Source organism: Anopheles arabiensis, chromosome 3 (genome assembly GCF_016920715.1).
Source record: "Anopheles arabiensis isolate DONGOLA chromosome 3, AaraD3, whole genome shotgun sequence".
Classification (NCBI taxonomy): Eukaryota; Metazoa; Arthropoda; class Insecta; order Diptera; family Culicidae; genus Anopheles; species Anopheles arabiensis.
In genome coordinates, this window is record NC_053518.1 from 58,847,942 (window position 1) to 58,868,024 (window position 20,083).

The window sequence follows — 20,083 nt, forward strand, 5'->3', positions numbered from 1 at the left end:
TGGTAATTTACCTTTTTCCATCCCGATATATCTTTGATAGGGGGTCCCAATTCATTGAGTAATACCGTCACTTCCTGCCAAAATTTACATGATCCTTTGATGTGACCACCGGCTACACCTTCATTACCTTCAATCATGGCAATAAGTACCTCAAACTGTCGTTTGGTTGTAGTTTTGCGCTTGTCCTTAAATCAGTGAATAATAATATATTAACCCGTATGTTGACCATATACAATGACATGTTTTAGATTACTTGGATAATGTTATGAATGTAGATGGAGAAATAAGAGTTTTTTTTATAGTATGAAAAATGAAGACTAGAAAAATGTAGGTGTCATACAACTAAGTGGATTAACATTTAAATTTTAAATAAAAAGTAACAGTAAAAACAACGGTTATATTTCTTGTTCGGCACTGTATGAGCGAGAAGGCACTAAAAATTGACAGATAACATTCGTTTCCCCGTCGATTCGTGAGGGAACGGTCAGAACCTCGCCGCATGCGGTTTTGCCGCCAAATCCCATACAAAAGCTTGCGACAAAATCGCATGCGGCGAGGTTCTGACCGTTCCCTGAAATGAAATATTTGTTTAACCTTTTTCTGTACCGATGCTAATAAATGGGCAACAATCAGCAATTGATTTTTATGCTTTTTAAAAGTTTTTACATTCCATTTTACATTACATTTACATTTTACTCCTGAAAAAGTTTTTACAGTATATGCGATGCTATAGGTGAAGTACTGTAAATTCTTGTAAGGTAAAATAATAGCTGGCATCGCGAAAGAATTGGATTTGTAGACGTATCATAAATATGAACCTTGGTCAACCTCACCTCAAAATGTATGTATACCTTATCCTTAACTGTCAAAAGGATATGACAACGTCTGTCATTCGAAAACGGAATCACAAATAAACAAGTCGGAAAAACCTTGCTCCGTACAAAACTCGTTTGGAATAAAACCTTAGTTTACAGTTTAAAATTAACAGTCGTTAAAAATTAACCAGAGTCGTTAAAAATTGCTAGAATTTGGCATCGCGATCTCATTGAGTTCATTTGTTAATTTTAACGACTGGTCATATGCCGCCGTTAAACAAACGACTGTCAAGAGCGTATGCGATGCAAATTAACAGTCGTTTAATTATACTGCTCGATTTTTTTACCCGTGTTTGCCTATATGCGATATCGAGCAGTCGTTAACTGTTTTGACGATCGTTTATTTTAACAGGAATGAACAACAAATGAACTCGGTTAAACCAAAATGTACTTTAAACGACTGTTAAAATGTGTTCATTTATTCGGAATGCCGGCTAATAATTATGCGTATGCTGGTAGGTGTTCAATCAAGATAACACCCCACGTGGAGGTACCGTTCGCGCTATATTGATCGTACTCCGTGGTGTAATTTTTATATTCACTAGCGCATCTGGCGGCGACCAGCGCAAGCTAGAGATGTGGGTATAATTTAAGTGCCAAAATTATTTATGCTTGGTGTCTCATCAATTTTTGACCAGGCTGTCTGTATGCCGTTTGACATGTTGATCAAAATCAATAAATTGCTACAGGTCAGGACGCCGAGTACTGCTGGGCAAATCGACAGTTGGGTGCCTAAGCTTCATACAAAGCGCACGACAACATTCCTTCCCATCTGCCAAACTCCATCCATCGCATCTTCTACATATAATTGTAGTCTATGTTATCACCTCGATCGCAGCAGTGTGCATTGTTTATCGTTTGAATCGTTTGCCGGCCGGTGTTTAGTAGAAGTTTGGTGGTTCTCGATTTTTTGGAAAAATGAGCGAGCCAGAGCTTGAAAATGACAACAACGAAGTCCGGGATCGTTCCCGATCTCGTTCCCGTAGTCCGCAGGCACGTCGTTTGTGGGTTCAGGACTTATTCCTGAACCGAAACGAAACCGGCAACCGGCTACTGACCGACATCACGACATCGGGTATATACGAGACGATGAACCGATTTTTAAGGATGAAGAAGGAAGATTTCTTCCATTTACTGTCCCTTGTTAGTCCAAAAATTACGAAAATGGACACAGATTTCCGCAAAGCAATCACGGAACAGGAAAGGCTGCTGATAACATTGCGGTATCTTGCGACTGGAGAGACATTTACCAGCCTCCAATACGTGTTCCGGGTAAGTAATATTATTTTTGCTTTTTGCTTTTTGCTAAGCACACTTTTATCAATCAACATATAATTTTAGGTGTCGAGGCATTCTATCAGCAGAATAGTTAAAGAGACGTGCACATGTCTTATCGAGGCTTTGCGGGATTATGTCAAGGTAAGTTGCGGGTGTAACCAGCCTCGCTTCAGTGTTTATGTGTTTAAAACGTTCAGCCCGGTGGCAGGCACCAGGGCCTGCCAGTAAACTTTCCCGTTTGCCGGGCCCAACCATTGCTCTGGGGACTGTCATTGCTCTTTGGCTAGAGAAACAGAATACATTGCGAACAACTGTACTCTAATCGCATGAATACAACAGTGTGAAGGTTATAAAAAATATTTTCTAAATATTATTGCGATTGATAAAGACATCAACCCACACAAAACAGTATTGATGAAGAGAGTAGAGTTGAAATTATAGCGAAAAACCTCATTTTTTATACATGCATCTTTGGGTCAAAATTCACTGCTTGCGTAGTAGATGCCGGCGGATAGTTCATGAAAAACAGAGCCGGAATGAACGTGTGAAATGTGCTGCACTACGTTTTCCTCTTGAACGTCCTCGTATGAAAAGAGTCAGCCGGAATCGATTCCGATCCGTGGGTGCAGCGGGTGCGCTAGGTCGGAGTTGGAATCAAATCCGACCCGCGGGTGCAACGATTTCGGGTCGACCCGAAAGATCAGTAGGTGCGAGAAAGCATAAGCGAATCCGACCCGTTGGTGCAGCGAGTTCTGGTCGGGTCGGGCCACGGTAGGTTCAATACTCAATACTAAAAGGTTCATGTAATATGAAAACGGAAACTTTTTTTTCCTCGAACGTAGCTCTTCAATCAAGTAACTAATGTGATATACAAAACTCAAAAAGTATTCAAAGTTATGTTTTTAAAGATTTTTTTTTAATGATTCTAATAACTCCCGCTGAATACTCAAAATGCATCTCCTTTTTGGAGACAGAATAAGCCGAAGCTCATCGGCCCCGTACCGGCCGAAATCGTCCGTAACTGCGTTTTCCGATGCGCCTGTTGCGCTCGAAACCGGTTGTTGCAGCCGGTTGTTGAGGGCCCCACTCACACCGTTACCCTCGCGGATCGTGCTAGGAGTGACGGATAAAGCAAGAGGGTAGGAAGAAGGAGTGGGAGAGAATGGCTCGGGATCGAAGGCAACCGCGGCATCCCAATCGATGTCGTCCAACGATTGTGGAACCGCGTAGGCTACCTCCACGAGGGAACGGGGAGTGAGGCCCTCATCGTCGTAGCCAAGCTGAAAAAAAAGAAAATGAACATTAAAATCATAATTTATGTTTCTCATAAGCTCTAAAATCTACAGTAACTAAAACATGCATTAAAATCATTCCTCTATTTTATTTTCTTTTAGCTACCCTCTACCGAAAAAGAATGGCTTGCAATCTCAAGACGATTTGAGCAGCGCTAACTCTAGCTCCTTTTCGGCAATTTCCTTCCGCAGTTGAAAATCCTGCATTGCCAATTCATGTTGCATTTCCATTGCCTTTTGTTTTAGTTCAAATTTCCTTTTAGCATGTTCTTTTTCAGTTTCTAACATAGCTTTGTTTGTTTCTTGTTTTTCAATTTTAACGTTGGGTATTTTTTGTTGAATCACATTGAATTTACCTCTTGGTCAATTATTTGGGAAGAAGTTGGTTGATGTTCGCTGTCCCGATTACATGTTCCGGATGTAAGGAGCTCTGTTACTTCTGGGCTGATATTCAAACATTCATTTTCGATTGAATCTTCACTTTCTGCTAGACCCATTGGTGGTACGTCAGGTGTTCCCACCACTGAACGTTGCATATCGAGCACTTCAATAACTTTCTACTCCAGGGTATTAAAATAGCGCAACGGGGAGGGGGTCCTCCGGTCGATCTGTATTCCGCATTATTAAATGAAAGCTTCTTTTTTAAAGCTGATTTATAATCCGCCCAAACCTAAAATGGTAAAACACGTTTATGTTATGCATTATAAAAAGTACTTATCAAATAGTGGTAATTTACCTTTTTCCATCCCGATATATCTTTGATAGGGGGTCCCAATTCATTGAGTAATACCGTCACTTCCTGCCAAAATTTACATGATCCTTTGATGTGACCACCGGCTACACCTTCATTACCTTCAATCATGGCAATAAGTACCTCAAACTGTCGTTTGGTTGTAGTTTTGCGCTTGTCCTTAAATCAGTGAATAATAATATATTAACCCGTATGTTGACCATATACAATGACATGTTTTAGATTACTTGGATAATGTTATGAATGTAGATGGAGAAATAAGAGTTTTTTTTATAGTATGAAAAATGAAGACTAGAAAAATGTAGGTGTCATACAATTAAGTGGATTCGGCACTGTATGAGCGAGAAGGCACTAAAAATTGACAGATAACATTCGTTTCCCCGTCGATTCGTGAGGGAACGGTCAGAACCTCGCCGCATGCGGTTTTGCCGCCAAATCCCATACAAAAGCTTGCGGCAAAATCGCATGCGGCGAGGTTCTGACCGTTCCCTGAAATGAAATATTTGTTTAACCTTTTTCTGTACCGATGCTAATAAATGGGCAACAATCAGCAATTGATTTTTATGCTTTTTAAAAGTTTTTACATTCCATTTTACATTACATTTACATTTTACTCCTGAATAAAAAAAAAAAGTTTTTACAGTATATGCGATGCTATAGGTGAAGTACTGTAAATTCTTGTAAGGTAAAATAATAGCTGGCATCGCGAAAGAATTGGATTTGTAGACGTATCATAAATATGAACCTTGGTCAACCTCACCTCAAAATGTATGTATACCTTATCCTTAACTGTCAAAAGGATATGACAACGTCTGTCATTCGAAAACGGAATCACAAATAAACAAGTCGGAAAAACCTTGCTCCGTACAAAACTCGTTTGGAATAAAACCTTAGTTTACAGTTTAAAATTAACAGTCGTTAAAAATTAACCAGAGTCGTTAAAAATTGCTAGAATTTGGCATCGCGATCTCATTGAGTTCATTTGTTAATTTTAACGACTGGTCATATGCCGCCGTTAAACAAACGACTGTCAAGAGCGTATGCGATGCAAATTAACAGTCGTTTAATTATACTGCTCGATTTTTTTACCCGTGTTTGCCTATATGCGATATCGAGCAGTCGTTAACTGTTTTGACGATCGTTTATTTTAACAGGAATGAACAACAAATGAACTCGGTTAAACCAAAATGAACTTTAAACGACTGTTGAAATGTGTTCATTTATTCGGAATGCCGGCTAATAATTATGCGTATGCTGGTAGGTGTTCAATCAAGATAACACCCCACGTGGAGGTACCGTTCGCGCTATATTGATCGTACTCCGTGGTGTAATTTTTATATTCACTAGCGCATCTGGCGGCGACCAGCGCAAGCTAGAGATGTGGGTATAATTTAAGTGCCAAAATTATTTATGCTTGGTGTCTCATCAATTTTTGACCAGGCTGTCTGTATGCCGTTTGACATGTTGATCAAAATCAATAAATTGCTACAGGTCAGGACGCCGAGTACTGCTGGGCAAATCGACAGTTGGGTGCCTAAGCTTCATACAAAGCGCACGACAACATTCCTTCCCATCTGCCAAACTCCATCCATCGCATCTTCTACATATAATTGTAGTCTATGTTATCACCTCGATCGCAGCAGTGTGCATTGTTTATCGTTTGAATCGTTTGCCGGCCGGTGTTTAGTAGAAGTTTGGTGGTTCTCGATTTTTTGGAAAAATGAGCGAGCCAGAGCTTGAAAATGACAACAACGAAGTCCGGGATCGTTCCCGATCTCGTTCCCGTAGTCCGCAGGCACGTCGTTTGTGGGTTCAGGACTTATTCCTGAACCGAAACGAAACCGGCAACCGGCTACTGACCGACATCACGACATCGGGTATATACGAGACGATGAACCGATTTTTAAGGATGAAGAAGGAAGATTTCTTCCATTTACTGTCCCTTGTTAGTCCAAAAATTACGAAAATGGACACAGATTTCCGCAAAGCAATCACGGAACAGGAAAGGCTGCTGATAACATTGCGGTATCTTGCGACTGGAGAGACATTTACCAGCCTCCAATACGTGTTCCGGGTAAGTAATATTATTTTTGCTTTTTGCTTTTTGCTAAGCACACTTTTATCAATCAACATATAATTTTAGGTGTCGAGGCATTCTATCAGCAGAATAGTTAAAGAGACGTGCACATGTCTTATCGAGGCTTTGCGGGATTATGTCAAGGTAAGTTGCGGGTGTAACCAGCCTCGCTTCAGTGTTTATGTGTTTAAAACGTTCAGCCCGGTGGCAGGCACCAGGGCCTGCCAGTAAACTTTCCCGTTTGCCGGGCCCAACCATTGCTCTGGGGACTGTCATTGCTCTTTGGCTAGAGAAACAGAATACATTGCGAACAACTGTACTCTAATCGCATGAATACAACAGTGTGAAGGTTATAAAAAATATTTTCTAAATATTATTGCGATTGATAAAGACATCAACCCACACAAAACAGTATTGATGAAGAGAGTAGAGTTGAAATTATAGCGAAAAACCTCATTTTTTATACATGCATCTTTGGGTCAAAATTCACTGCTTGCGTAGTAGATGCCGGCGGATAGTTCATGAAAAACAGAGCCGGAATGAACGTGTGAAATGTGCTGCACTACGTTTTCCTCTTGAACGTCCTCGTATGAAAAGAGTCAGCCGGAATCGATTCCGATCCGTGGGTGCAGCGGGTGCGCTAGGTCGGAGTTGGAATCAAATCCGACCCGCGGGTGCAACGATTTCGGGTCGACCCGAAAGATCAGTAGGTGCGAGAAAGCATAAGCGAATCCGACCCGTTGGTGCAGCGAGTTCTGGTCGGGTCGGGCCACGGTAGGTTCAATACTCAATACTAAAAGGTTCATGTAATATGAAAACGGAAACTTTTTTTTTCCTCGAACGTAGCTCTTCAATCAAGTAACTAATGTGATATACAAAACTCAAAAAGTATTCAAAGTTATGTTTTTAAAGATTTTTTTTAATGATTCTAATAACTCCCGCTGAATACTCATAATGCATCTCCTTTTTGGAGACGGAATAAGCCGAAGCTCATCGGCCCCGTACCGGCCGAAATCGTCCGTAACTGCGTTTTCCGATGCGCCTGTTGCGCTCGAAACCGGTTGTTGCAGCCGGTTGTTGAGGGCCCCACTCACACCGTTACCCTCGCGGATCGTGCTAGGAGTGACGGATAAAGCAAGAGGGTAGGAAGAAGGAGTGGGAGAGAATGGCTCGGGATCGAAGGCAACCGCGGCATCCCAATCGATGTCGTCCAACGATTGTGGAACCGCGTAGGCTACCTCCACGAGGGAACGAGGAGTGAGGCCCTCATCGTCGTAGCCAAGCTGAAAAAAAAGAAAATGAACATTAAAATCATAATTTATGTTTCTCATAAGCTCTAAAATCTACAGTAACTAAAACATGCATTGAAATCATTCCTCTATTTTATTTTCTTTTAGCTACCCTCTACCGAAGAAGAATGGCTTGCAATCTCAAGACGATTTGAGCAGCGCTGGAGATTTCCTCACGCAATAGGTGCAATCGATGGGAAGCACGTTGAAATTATTTGCCCTCGTAATAGCGGATCCGAATATCACAACTATCAAAAAAAATTTAGTATTGTATAAATGGTTGTGGTCGATGCTGATTATAACTTTTTATGGGCAGATAGCATCTAGCCTGGTGGTAAGGGAGGAATATCGGACGGTGGAATATTTAAAAACACACGGCTGTATCACAAGCTAGGAAACGACCAACTAAACATTCCACCAGCAACGCCATTGCAGGTCCCGTACCAAACCCCAGTTCCATACTTTATTCTCGGTGACAAGGCATTTGCCGTTACCAATTACTGCTTAAGACCGTACAGCGGGGAGCATCATCCTGATTCAGTGGAGCGTACATTCAACAAAATGCACTCTACTTGTCGTATGCCCCCGTCAAACATTGCGAGGGTTGCGAAACATTTCATGTGCTCGAAATCTTATGGTATTTTAAAAAATCGTTGATTTTGATTCAAGGATTATTTTTTGTGCGGTAGTATTTGGCGAAACGATCACTATTTAAATTTTTGTGGATTTTTGAAAACTAAAATGTCAAAACTCAGGTGTTTAGTATGCTACAAATCGCACTGTTATACCTGCTCTCGGGGTGCTATAATTATAATTGCTAAAACTAGGTGTGAAAAAACTACCAAGGCTCGCAAGCTCTTTAATGCGAGGGCTCTGGGGCGGTGAACTTGTATGGCGTGCGAGCCCTCGCGCGCCCTCGCAAATCGCTGTCAATTGCATGGCGGGATTGTTAACGGTGTATTGTGTGTATCTTATTTATTTTGTATGTTGCGTGTATAATAAAGTATTTAAACGCAAAAGTACAAAACACAACAATAGGAATGTCTGGTCGCGTGCTCCTATCGATGTAGGCACTCGATCTTCGAGATTTTACTTCACCTGATCTAGCCATCGAACTCGCTGTGCTTCCTTGCTTCTAGTACCAAACTGAGAGCCGATTTCGCACACCTATCTGCCAAATCATTGTGTGATAAATGGAACTGGCTTGTGAAAAGGTTTGGTCATTCTGCTTCATGAAAAAATCAAAATAGTAAGGTGTTTTTACTTCTCTTATTCGTCTTTGGACATAAATGTTGTCACTAATGGCATGCCTGTACCACTAATGGATTGATCAGTGTAATTAAGCTATTGATTACCCAGATCAGGATAGTCAGTCCTATGTATGAGGGGGTACAGGGCTTTTGCCCATGACGAGCATGTTGATTGGAAAACAAGATTAGTGCAAAACAATCAACTTATTTTCCTTAATTGAAGAATAGAGAAGCCAAACCAATCGGGAACCGATAGAAGATTTTTACGCTAGCAAGCCACAGCGTGCATAAAGCACTGTTGCGGAAGGTCAGTGTTTTACGGACAAGAGCCCAACTAAATAGGAAAGGACTGTTCGTAGGGGAGTGGTATGTACCAACATGTGCTCGTTCTGATGATAGTTTTAAGAGTTTGTTTATTTTGTCAATTGATTATTTTTTAAGTACCGTAGTGTAATGTGTGTCAATGATAATAAAAGGTTAAGGCTAAAGATATGGAGAAAACTAGAGACATGTGACATGTACTGTGATAGTTCCTCATGGGCATGGTCATCATAAAAAGCTATATTAAAAAACATAATTCCCTGATCCTGTAAGTATACGATCGTCAGCACACAATTGATGGCGAGGAAATTGTTTCGCTGGATTCGCTTAAGCTGGTACTCGTGTATATATTCTATTCATACTCCCCGGTTTGTGCCTTTAGATCTTAAAAAGGGCTTGACCCAGCGCCATAAATTCTCGATGGTCTGAGTGAGTATGAATGGATCGTTTGGGTCGATAAAATTTTCGGAATGATTGATCATCTCGTGCTCGTATCCTTTTCCGTCCAATCCGGTGTAGGCACGCCAACCATCCGTCACAATTGTCGTTCCGGGGGCCACATTGTTCATAATGATGCCCTGCAAGTTTCCAACGTTGCGTTTCCGAACCAGCTCCAGAAAAATCTTCTTTGTCTCCCGACAAATACCACCAACCAGCCAAACCTGGTTGTTATCCGCGATCCGTCCTCTGTGGTAGTTCCGTTTGGTAACGATGGACTCGTCGATCTCCACTGTGAGCCCTTCGCGTCCAATCGATTGGTGGAGGGTTTCCACATATTCAGCGCTTATTTCTCGGAGTATTTTGAACCATTTTAGTATGGCTGTCTTACCTGCCATGAGATAAAAATAAAACAAAGCAAAAAAGTTAATCAAATCAAATAATATATAAAATCTTATAATAAATTGCCGGCTGCACATTCAGCTTCCGCAAGCATCCGCGTCGTATTTCGAGACCACTCGAAGGTTATCTCCATCAACTATGATAGAGACAGCCTCGATTTTTTAAAAATACTATCCGTGCGAACAGTACATTCCTAGCCGGTGCAACTCGATGTAGGCATGCAAATCCATTTGCAAGCATTGCAGCGCTTGGTTACCTTTAGTTTAATTTGTCTATTGCAATTGCTGTGTTGTTGTGTTGGCGACAAAAGTTCAGCTTTCTGCAATAGACAGACCAGCTCCACCACCTTATCCGCGGTTATCTTCTTCAGGTCACTTGATTTTTTAACTGCTGCAAATATATCTATGGTAAAGAGTTTGTCCTGAAAATAAAACATTCAAAATAGAGAATCATTAATCTGTACACCACTTGTTGATCAAAACATTCAAGTACACAGGAAGCAATATTTTCCCGCGCGATCAACACTTCCACACATAACCGATTTTATGCATTCTTAAGTACAATACATTCAAACTCACTAGTATATGATTCAGAATTCAGAAGATTAGAAGATTCAATTCCTAGAAAGATTTGATTGGATCGAATCCCGTTTTGTAGGATTTGAAAATGAATTATTCATTCGGGATTCAAACTTTGTTTACTGATTGGGACTGGGATACTGATTGAGATTGGGATTGTGTTTGCGGTTGGGATTCTGGTTCGGATTGAGGTTGGGATTGCGGATGTGATTGGGATTGCGATATCGAGAGGGATTGGGTTTTCGTCACATTCAAGATGTATGAACATGACATGGCGAAATTTTTTCCCCTAAGTGGTTCAAGGAGATTTGATGGTGGAATTTATAGTACATTAGAAAGTCGATTATCCGGGCAGCTCGGGACCGGACGGTTGCCGGTTAATCGATTTGCACGGATAATGGTCCAAGAAATGTCAAATTCATATAAATATTCTAAAATTCACTAGTTTTATGATTAATTCACCTTGAATCAATCGATTAATCATTAGTAGAATATTATTTTAATCAATAACTGTAGGTTTAACAACCGTTCATGAACAAAAATGAATTTCGAAAATACCACCAGACACTTCAAAGCTGCACAAAACACTGGTTGCCCAATTGATTATCGCTGCAAACTTTCGTCGTACGTATGAACAGCTGTCACATTTATGCGCACGGTGTCAATCAACGTTCTCGTATCGTACTGTATTTAGAAAATTTGTCACTAGACATAAGGTCTCTGGGATTCAAACCTTGTTTATGTGTTTTTGTACTTGATTATGTATTTTATGGACACTATATATTCGATGAAAAATACTTATTAAACTAACATTGGCCTTAATGATTCATTGTTTAACTTGTATCACATTCAGTGTTTTGTTCAAATAAGACTCGGACTGTGCTACTGTTCTCCTTTTCCAATCGTTGCTTGGGAGTGGGGGAAGGAGATAAAACAATGATAATGACAAATTTTTTACAAAATGTTTTATGTAAAGCAACGGTTTGCCGAATAGGCCAGAACTATTATCTTTTATTATCTTTTTGTTCTGCTTTCATTATGGCTTTGTACATTTTCCTAAAATCGTAGTGCTGTCAAAAGGTTAAACAAACATTGAACAAGTGTCTTGCTAAACTGCACATTAAAATCATTGTTATTCCGTAAATATTTTGTATAATTTACTATTTCTTGGACATACTGAAGGAGATCAAAACACAATCTTTAACAGTCAACCCCCTCTTATTTGAAAGCCGATGGGACTGCGAAATAAGCGAGATATTTCGAATTGGAGAGTTCTCAGATTAGAAAGGGAGAGAGTTCAATGTATTTAACTTAAATATTTTCACATTCCCGTATTAGTTACAAGACGAATAGACAACTTAATTGAAATTATTACAGGCTGTCGCCGAGGTTCGCTATAAATGGGTTCCGAGAAGAATCCGCGTATCTCAAATTTCCGAAGTCGAATCACGCAGTATCCAGTCAAAATATAGCATATGTTCGTCTAATGTTGCATTTAGTGAGATGTTACAATCACTCACTAAATTGTTTGATTTGATATTGAATAAGGTTCGCGTATCGCGGAGACAACCTGTTTTAATTATGATGTAAGATCTGAAATGTTAAATAATTGCCATAGTAGCACAATCCTGTTTATAAACCGTTAAAAGTATGCCTAATAGCATTACATTTAGCTTACCATACAGCAGTAATTCCAGGGCTTAAATTAGGTGCAGAAGACAATAGAAGGTGGTGGGGAACAGCATCAAAGGCGGCCTTGAAATTCGTGTAGATCGTGTCTTCTTGCAAACTAGAATCAAGCGAGGGTATGACGTGAGACGCGAATTGCATTAAATTCGTGACCGTCGAGCGGTTTGGCATGAACCCATGTTGGTTCACGCTGATCCAGCTTTTTACCTGGAAAGAAATTACGGAGTGAACTGCAATTTCGAAAACTTTGCTACAAGCCGGTAGCAGAACAATGCCACGGTAGTTTGACACGTCAGCGGAACTGCCTTTCTTGAAGATGGGACAAATCCAGCCCGATTTCCATGAGGAAGGGAAGCAGCAGAGGCGCAGGGATAGATTGAAAATGAATGACAAAAGAGGGGCTATCACCTCAGCCGTTTTTTTTTTCAAAAGTGAGGGAAGAATTCCGTCAGGGCCTGCAGAGAAAGAAGGTTTTAGTTTTGAAAGAGCTTCTGAAACAGAATGTTCATCGAAGCCAAAGCAGCACACTTCAATCACATCTTGGGGGGTATACGAAAGGCATTGAGACGCGGTATTGGGTATTTACGAGGGAAATTGCTAAAAATATTGGAGAAATGGTTGCGAAAAATCGAGCAAATATCCTCCGGTGATGAGGCGTATACGGACTCTAAATGCATAGTGCTCGGGAGAGCTGCCTTTGCGTCGAGAATTCATAAATTTTCAGAATGCACGGGGGTACCAGCGGAGGCGCGTCTGAAGGATAAGAATATAACCATTGTAGCGAATGCGGTTATAGAGACGATATGCGGCAGCTGCATATTTGTAAGTTCCAACAGCGTTAACAGAACGGGTACTCCAGTATGCACGTTGGTAGCGGGATTTGTCACGCTTCAGGGACTTTAAGGTAGCATCAGACCAGGGAGGGGAACGAGGGGGATTGCGCTTGGGACAACGTTGCGGGAGTGTGGATAAAAAGAGGCATGTGAAAGTAGAAACGGCCACATTTACATCTTTACAAGACTAAAGTTGTGACCAATCTATACTAGAAAGAGAAGTATTTAATAGGTTAAAATCCGTTTTTCTAAAATCGAGCGAGGGGGCGGTAATTAAACGAGAAAAGCTATGCTGAGAACGATTACTGGGGGTAAGTGAACCTGTGATTCTAAGAGACAGTTCCAGCGGGGGGTGGTGAGGGTCTATCTGTAGGATGGGAACTGGAGCTTGCGAGACGTATGTACATGTAGACGTTGCATTAGACTGATTTTTAGGGAAAGTAAAAATTAGATCAAGCTGAACCTGTCTGAAATTACTTACACTACTAAGCTGACTAAGGCTGTGGTAACGCACGATATCGATGAATAAACTTGAAGAATGAGCTGATGAGGCAGGAACTAAGAGCGGCAAGAAGGGGGGAGCTGGGTCCGGTGACGCGTGCCAGGTAATAGATGGAATGTTGAAATCACCGAACAGCAGTAAACGATCATTTTTCTTCATGCGCGAGATGATTTCGTCGATCGATGCATCTAACGTGTTGAGCGTGCTGGCATCGGCGCTGAGAGTAGGCGGCAGATAGATAGATCCGATGAAGAGAGAGCAGGATGGGAGTTTTAAACGTATCCAGCACTGCTCGAGCGAATCGGAAGCTGGAGAAATCTCACAGGCTGCGAGCTTTCGGGACACAGCGATGAGAGTGCCCCCGCCGCGAGAGCGTGAGCTGTTGCGAGAATTGCGATCGCATCGGCATACAACGAAGTTGTTATCAAATGCTAGAGATGAGGGAATGTTCTCTGAGAGCCATGTTTCGGTGAGAATGAGTACATGGTATTCTGTATCAGCTGAAGCGAGTCTGAGATCGTCTAGCTTGGTCCTTAAGCCACGGGTATTTTGGTAATAGAACCGTAGATCATCGATAGGATGCGGGAATGAAGCGTGTAAGGGTAGCGGGGCACTAACCGCAATAGGTGAAGCGACCGAAGGTATAATTTCGAAGCGCTCAGCAGCATGATGGAGAGGGGTTATTGGCGTAGAGGTGCTGTTTGACTGCGCAGTTATCGCTGCTGGTTCGTCAACAGGGGGGAAGTTGGCGGTGCTGAATCGGTACGGATAGACGGAAGTGATTCGTGTATTTGGGTCGCATCTGTTGATTGCCTGGGCCGGGATGGCGGCAGCGGTGGTTGAAGAAAATCCCGGTGAGCATTGTAGTCCAAAAATTCGCGGAATGCGAGATGAGGGGGCCAAGAGCAGGGCGATAGAGCTTTGGCTTTCAGTGACAGGGGGACCCCGACCTTGAAAGATACAAAGGAAAGTCGCGATTCGTCAGCGATTGGTAAAGCAAGGGACCAATCGGATAACCATGACGTCGCTGGTGAGATTTTACAAAGGTGGTGAAGTTGTCCGCTGTGACGTCAGGGCTGATGTGTGCGAAGTAGATCCAGGAGCGAGGTTCGGAAACAGTAACCGTTTTGATAGCGTGATCATTGTTTGACGAACTTCCAGAGCCATGTAATAGCGGGGGTTGTGAGTGTTTTGGTCCCGCGACGTTTGTGTTGGTGCTTGCACCGGTGTTGATCTGTGTTGGTGCTAACGGTGGATAATTGCCGTCGTTGGATATGTGAGTGTCATTAACCGGCCTAGTTGGGCATACATCAGGACCAATATCCTGTATAAGGCTGGAAATTGCGTTGTTGATATCGTTGCGTAGGAGATCTTTAAGCTCCCCCACTAGCGTAGATTTTAGGTGCTGCAAATAAGGAATGACAGCACATCTTTTGCAATACCACTTTAGTTGGGGATTGCACTTTAGGTCCATTATAGAGCCTTTACTGAGACCTATACAGGTAGGATGGTAAAGACCGCCACAAGTGCCACTACAGGGAACGGCCTCGCCGTTGATAGTGTCAGTGCAGGTTATGCAGCTCATCATGTGCTGTGTGCGATGGGGCTATGACTGCTCGTGTGGTGGTGTGAAGGTGTCGTCAGGAAACTGATAATGGCGCTGATGCGAAGATCCACAGCGACCTAACTTTTCAGGCGATAAAAACACAATGAACAGGCTCGCAAATCGCATTAAACACACGCAAATTGAGACATTCGCTCAAGTAGCTGCAGTGCAGCCAGCAGTGAAAAAGCTTCGCGAGTTGTAACCGGGTTAAAACACTTGGCGAAAGGGGAGCTGAAGATAAGTGCAGCCGACGGCGTTCGCGTTTGACTTTTTTTTTCGAGTTCGAGAATCGTTCGAGTATAAAGAATTCGTGGAAAATTTGGTACGTTGCATGTATTGTTCTAACAGAATAAAACAATAAGTCAGAGGAGTATGTTTTTTATTTATCAATTGTGTGAGACTGAATATCACAAGCATAGCGTATTTTGCAATTCTGCAGATATTGTGGTTAAATTTGCTCCTAGAGTCCTGTGTAAGGTAATATTCAAAATAAGACATAATGTATTGTATTGTATTGTATTGTTTATTGTGGAAGTAGTTGGCAGAGCGAGGTGGCCTTTTTACTACCCTATAACTTAAATCTAGCAATACATAGCTTATCAGCAATCATAGCTTAACCGAACAAATACATAACATAACGTACACAATACAGTATACAGCTAGGTTGAATATAAGTCGCGTGATGCCAGTCAACATTATTTTAATTAGCGTTAAATTTCAGAGCCATCTCAATTAAGGGATCATTTTTACTATAAGCACGTCTAGCCAGTTTTGTTTTAAGAAGTCGATAGTTTCGAAATGTTCTAGAGGGTACATTTATATTAATTCTAGCTAGTAGTTCGGGTGCGTCAGTCTCAGGAGAAGTGCTGGTGAAAATTCAATTTACAGTCTAGGGTAACGCCTAAGTCCCTAAAAGTCTGGCAACGTTGCAGTATGGTTCCAGATATATTATAGTTATGGGTTATGGGACTGACAGTTTGGTGGAACGGCATACACATTCACTTATCGATAGAAATTAGTAAGTCATTTTTATCGCACCAGTCGGACGATAAGCAGTTCACTGAACTTTGCAGGGAGATAACATCGGATGCTTCACGGATTGGAAGGTATAGCTTAAGAACGTCCGCGTACAATAAACATTCAGAGTCGCTAACAGCCGAAGTAACGTCATTGAAAAAAAATTCAAAAGAGTAGACATATAATTTAGTTCTTAAGTAATTGTTCATGTTTCACTATCGAAGGATCATGGCAATGTCATTTTCCAACGTGGAGATCTTAGGCTCTAAGGGATATGGAGAGTTACGTCTTGTGCCTGATAGATGGCTTCAGGGAACTAGTATTCTAAAATATTACTTGTTATGGCCTAATTTGGCCGGAAAATTGTCATCCAAACTGGTGCGAAATGCCAACAGTGTTCCTGAAAGTGGATGGACAAGACAAGAATGCTGTGTGAAAAGAACAAACATTTCGTCATACGAGACTGGGACGAAAATTTTAGCTGAAATATCCTACGAATCATCAATCGATTATATAAAACAAGGCACAACTCAGTATATAACAATTGGAAATTAGGAGCAAATTTTCGCTCAGCGCGTATTAGAAAACGATGCTATAGAAACTGTAAACTTCGATTTTGACACAGCTAAGTTTCATGCAGAATACTTAAACGATAACCTAGAAAATGAACATGTTCCTGAAGAAAATTCAAAATGTTCTCATTGTCCATGTTTCAAAGCATTAGCAAAGTTCCAAAAAGAAGCATATGAAGATCTTCCAACAGGGCAACAATTTTTTTGAAAAAATATGAGCATAATAGAACGCCAAAATGAAATGCTGCTTAACACAACAGCCCAAGCTTTGGTAGTAAACGGAAGTAATGTATCAGAATATGAATTCAATCGTTTTCATCATCATAAGAAAGATCTAATGCAGTGCGATGAAAGATTAGGAGAAACAGATTATTTTCAACATGTGTTGGGAATTTGCTGAGATATAAAATTATAGATACGGATGCGGATAATAGGATGCTGGAAGCCCTTGATTTAATTTTTGAAAAAACACTATTGGTAGAATGTAGTTGGACAGGTATAGGGAAGTATTGCACTTAGTTAGAAATTAGACTGTTGAGAAATCTGATTAATTTGTTTCAGACTATTGGAAGCGGCAACCTTATGATTACCGATAATATGCTAGCAAATTTTTTTTCAACGTTAATTGAAGCAAGCAAAACAACGATTGAATATTCAAAAAGTGCGTCAACCTACCAACCATAAGAGGCAGCATGAAAAAAATGAAAAGAAAATCCCGTTAATATTGCTTGAATTCCCTTTTATACTGCATACTGCGTTCCTACTGATTAACGCAACATACTAAACAACTCTTACACTTAATCGAACTTATTTTTATTTCTGGCAGCGCTTTTTCAAAGAATTGAGAGAATCAATCATAATATATGCAAAGAATGAGAGTTTTTGAAACTAAGAAATGCTAAGAGAATAAATTAATGGAATTAATTAATGGATTAATGGACCCACTGTTTTCGAAAGTGGATCTAGATTTACTGCAGAAAGCTTGCATTTTATGTCACTCACATTCAACTGGATACCATTCAACGATAAATCATTTGAAAATCTCTTGATGGAAATGGTGTTCTGAAAAAATTGGGCTTGTTCTTGAGTATTCTTCCGCATACTTGAATCGAATTTCCAACTTGTACAGTGTTTGAAAATTTTGCAATACCATTTTTTTGTTTAAAAACCATGAGTTGCATTCATCATTACGTAAAATGTAATCTAGTAATTTTAAAGCTACCTTTCCATTCTTTTGCACAAATATGCTTGGCTTAGAAGCTTTTTTCGAAGAAAACGAGGTTGGTATATGAAACTTATCTAACTCTGATAACCTTTTGAAAACCTTTTGTTGAATTTCATTGTAACCTGACCTATATAAAGCGTTTAATATCTGAAAATGATTTTCAAATGGATATGAAGAAAAGGAATACAACGAATCAAACTTCAAAACCCCCTCGCATATATGTTGCAAATTGTGCATATTACCTGTTAAATATCTTCGAAATCGATTACAAATCTATTTATTATTTCTCCTGCCAATTATTCCAATTCGTTATCAATGTACATCAATGATTTCGACATCAATGTAATCGCACTAAAAATAGTTTGAAATGTTGGAAATACGTTTCAGGCATTCGATCTTTCAAAATTATAATGCTGGCGTAATTGAGGAAACTTCCATACTCCGATGCTTTCCAAAAATGCGCCTGTTGACACGCCAAAATATAAACAGTACAAAGGTTGGGACAAACAGAGGTGCGTTAATCGATCTGAGCGCAATCGATCACCACTGCTATAAAACGCGAGCAGGATAGACGATCGGGCGAGAGAGAGAGAGAGAGAACAATCGTTCTAAGCGGTCAGGGTTCGTGTGCCAGGTCAACGGTCGAGGATCGGGAATCGGCAGAGCGCGCGAGAAATCCTGACCAAATAAGGGCATGCGCAACAGAAGCGATTTATTAATCAAAGTGTGAAGAACCAAATTGTAAAAAAGTGTGAATAATTTTGAATCAATTAAAATAAATATAATTTCAAATCCACGCTGTACAAAGGCCTTGTTATCGCTTCCACAGCGCCATACCAACTCCTCGAAATGATCTATGTATTTCTACTGGAAGTCGGATTTTGACTAGCAAAGAAGATACAGTCAGTGAAAAAAGTATTCGTCTAGCTGAATATTTTTTTTATAAAAAGGCCAATTATGGCCGTAATAGGCATGAGGCGGTAAAAGTAATGATAAGGTTTGATAAAGGGACCATCAATACACACGTACTGCTAAAAAATAAGCGTTAAATAGTGCAATAACAAATAAATTATTTAAAAACTAAAAAAGGCATTTGATTGGTGCGCAAAAAGTATTCGTCTGTGTACACAAAGGTTATCCGTGTAAAAAAATATTCGACCGCATGTCTTCGGCGCGGACCAGTGTGTTTCGAGAAATGTGCCGCAGATTCACCATTGCATCCGATGAATTCAGGTATCATCAACGTTTTCAAGCATCATACCGCAGTCTTGGCTTTGGCTAAGACAGATTCGGGAAGGGGTCCCGCGGTCTTGAGATAAAGTGTGAAACCCTGTATGACTATTAGTGACTACTTGCACAACGCAAGAACTCAGTTGAACCTTAAAAAATGCGTATTTTTGACCCACACATCCTACAAGACTTGTTCCAATTATTCTCTAGTAGAGAGATTGCATTTCCGGGCCACGTGGCCAAGTTGCATTGAAAAATTGACAACTTATATCATATTGAGAGTCTATTAAATCATTTTCATTAGTTTGGTTTCAGTTGGTTTGGTGTTTCGAGCAAATGACAATGCGCTGTATGTTCTCCAGTTCGACTGTTCTTGAAACATGTGATACATCTTAAGTACAATTTCTCAGAACTGGAACTCAAAGTAGTTGAAAACTGCATGAATATGTTTCCCCATCTCGTCTCCTATCAATTTGAATCATTTTTCTAGCTCACCTTACCTCACTGAGCCCTAGTATCATGACATCATGGTGCTCCCGTTATACGAGATTTTGCTACTGCATCTAAGTAGACTGTGTTCGCTATGGTAGACGTCGGCCGTATTACCTTGACGATTTAAACACGTTTTAATATGTTAGTAGCGGAATTTCGGGCAAGTGTGTCACCTTAAGCATTTCAAGTTATAACTCAATAAAACGTGTTTTTCAAAAGCCGATTTAAATCTCATAACCATTTTACATCTATTTCCTCACTTATAAATGAGTTTCGCTTGAAAAAAGTGCAAATAAAACAGTTTTTGAAGCGTTTTAAAAAGGGTCCAAAAAGACGTTGTTTTTTGGGCTATGGGGCAAGAGTGCC

The 20,083-nt window shown here is 40.6% G+C and overlaps 1 protein-coding gene across 1 annotated transcript; it reads left to right on the forward strand.

Moving 5' to 3' along the window:
* Window positions 1-1,754: 1,754 nt before the first annotated feature.
* On the forward strand, window positions 1,755-3,604 carry LOC120901087. Its single transcript, XM_040308793.1, has 3 exons — window positions 1,755-2,147; window positions 2,217-2,294; window positions 3,548-3,604. Exons 1-3 carry the CDS (start codon window positions 1,794-1,796, stop codon window positions 3,602-3,604), a joined length of 489 nt encoding a protein of 162 aa, XP_040164727.1. The 5' UTR covers window positions 1,755-1,793.
* Window positions 3,605-20,083: the final 16,479 nt, after the last annotated feature.

What these genes read in the sequence shown, in the direction of transcription:
- LOC120901087 (XM_040308793.1), top strand. Translation starts at nt 1,794, where the DNA reads ATGAGCGAGCCAGAGCTTGAAAATGACAACAACGAAGTCCGGGATCGT. An exon ending in GCCTCCAATACGTGTTCCGG is followed by an intron (nt 2,148 to 2,216) that starts GTAAGTAATATT and finishes ATATAATTTTAG; the next exon opens with GTGTCGAGGCATTCTATCAG. An exon ending in CTTTGCGGGATTATGTCAAG is followed by an intron (nt 2,295 to 3,547) that starts GTAAGTTGCGGG and finishes ATTTTCTTTTAG; the next exon opens with CTACCCTCTACCGAAAAAGA.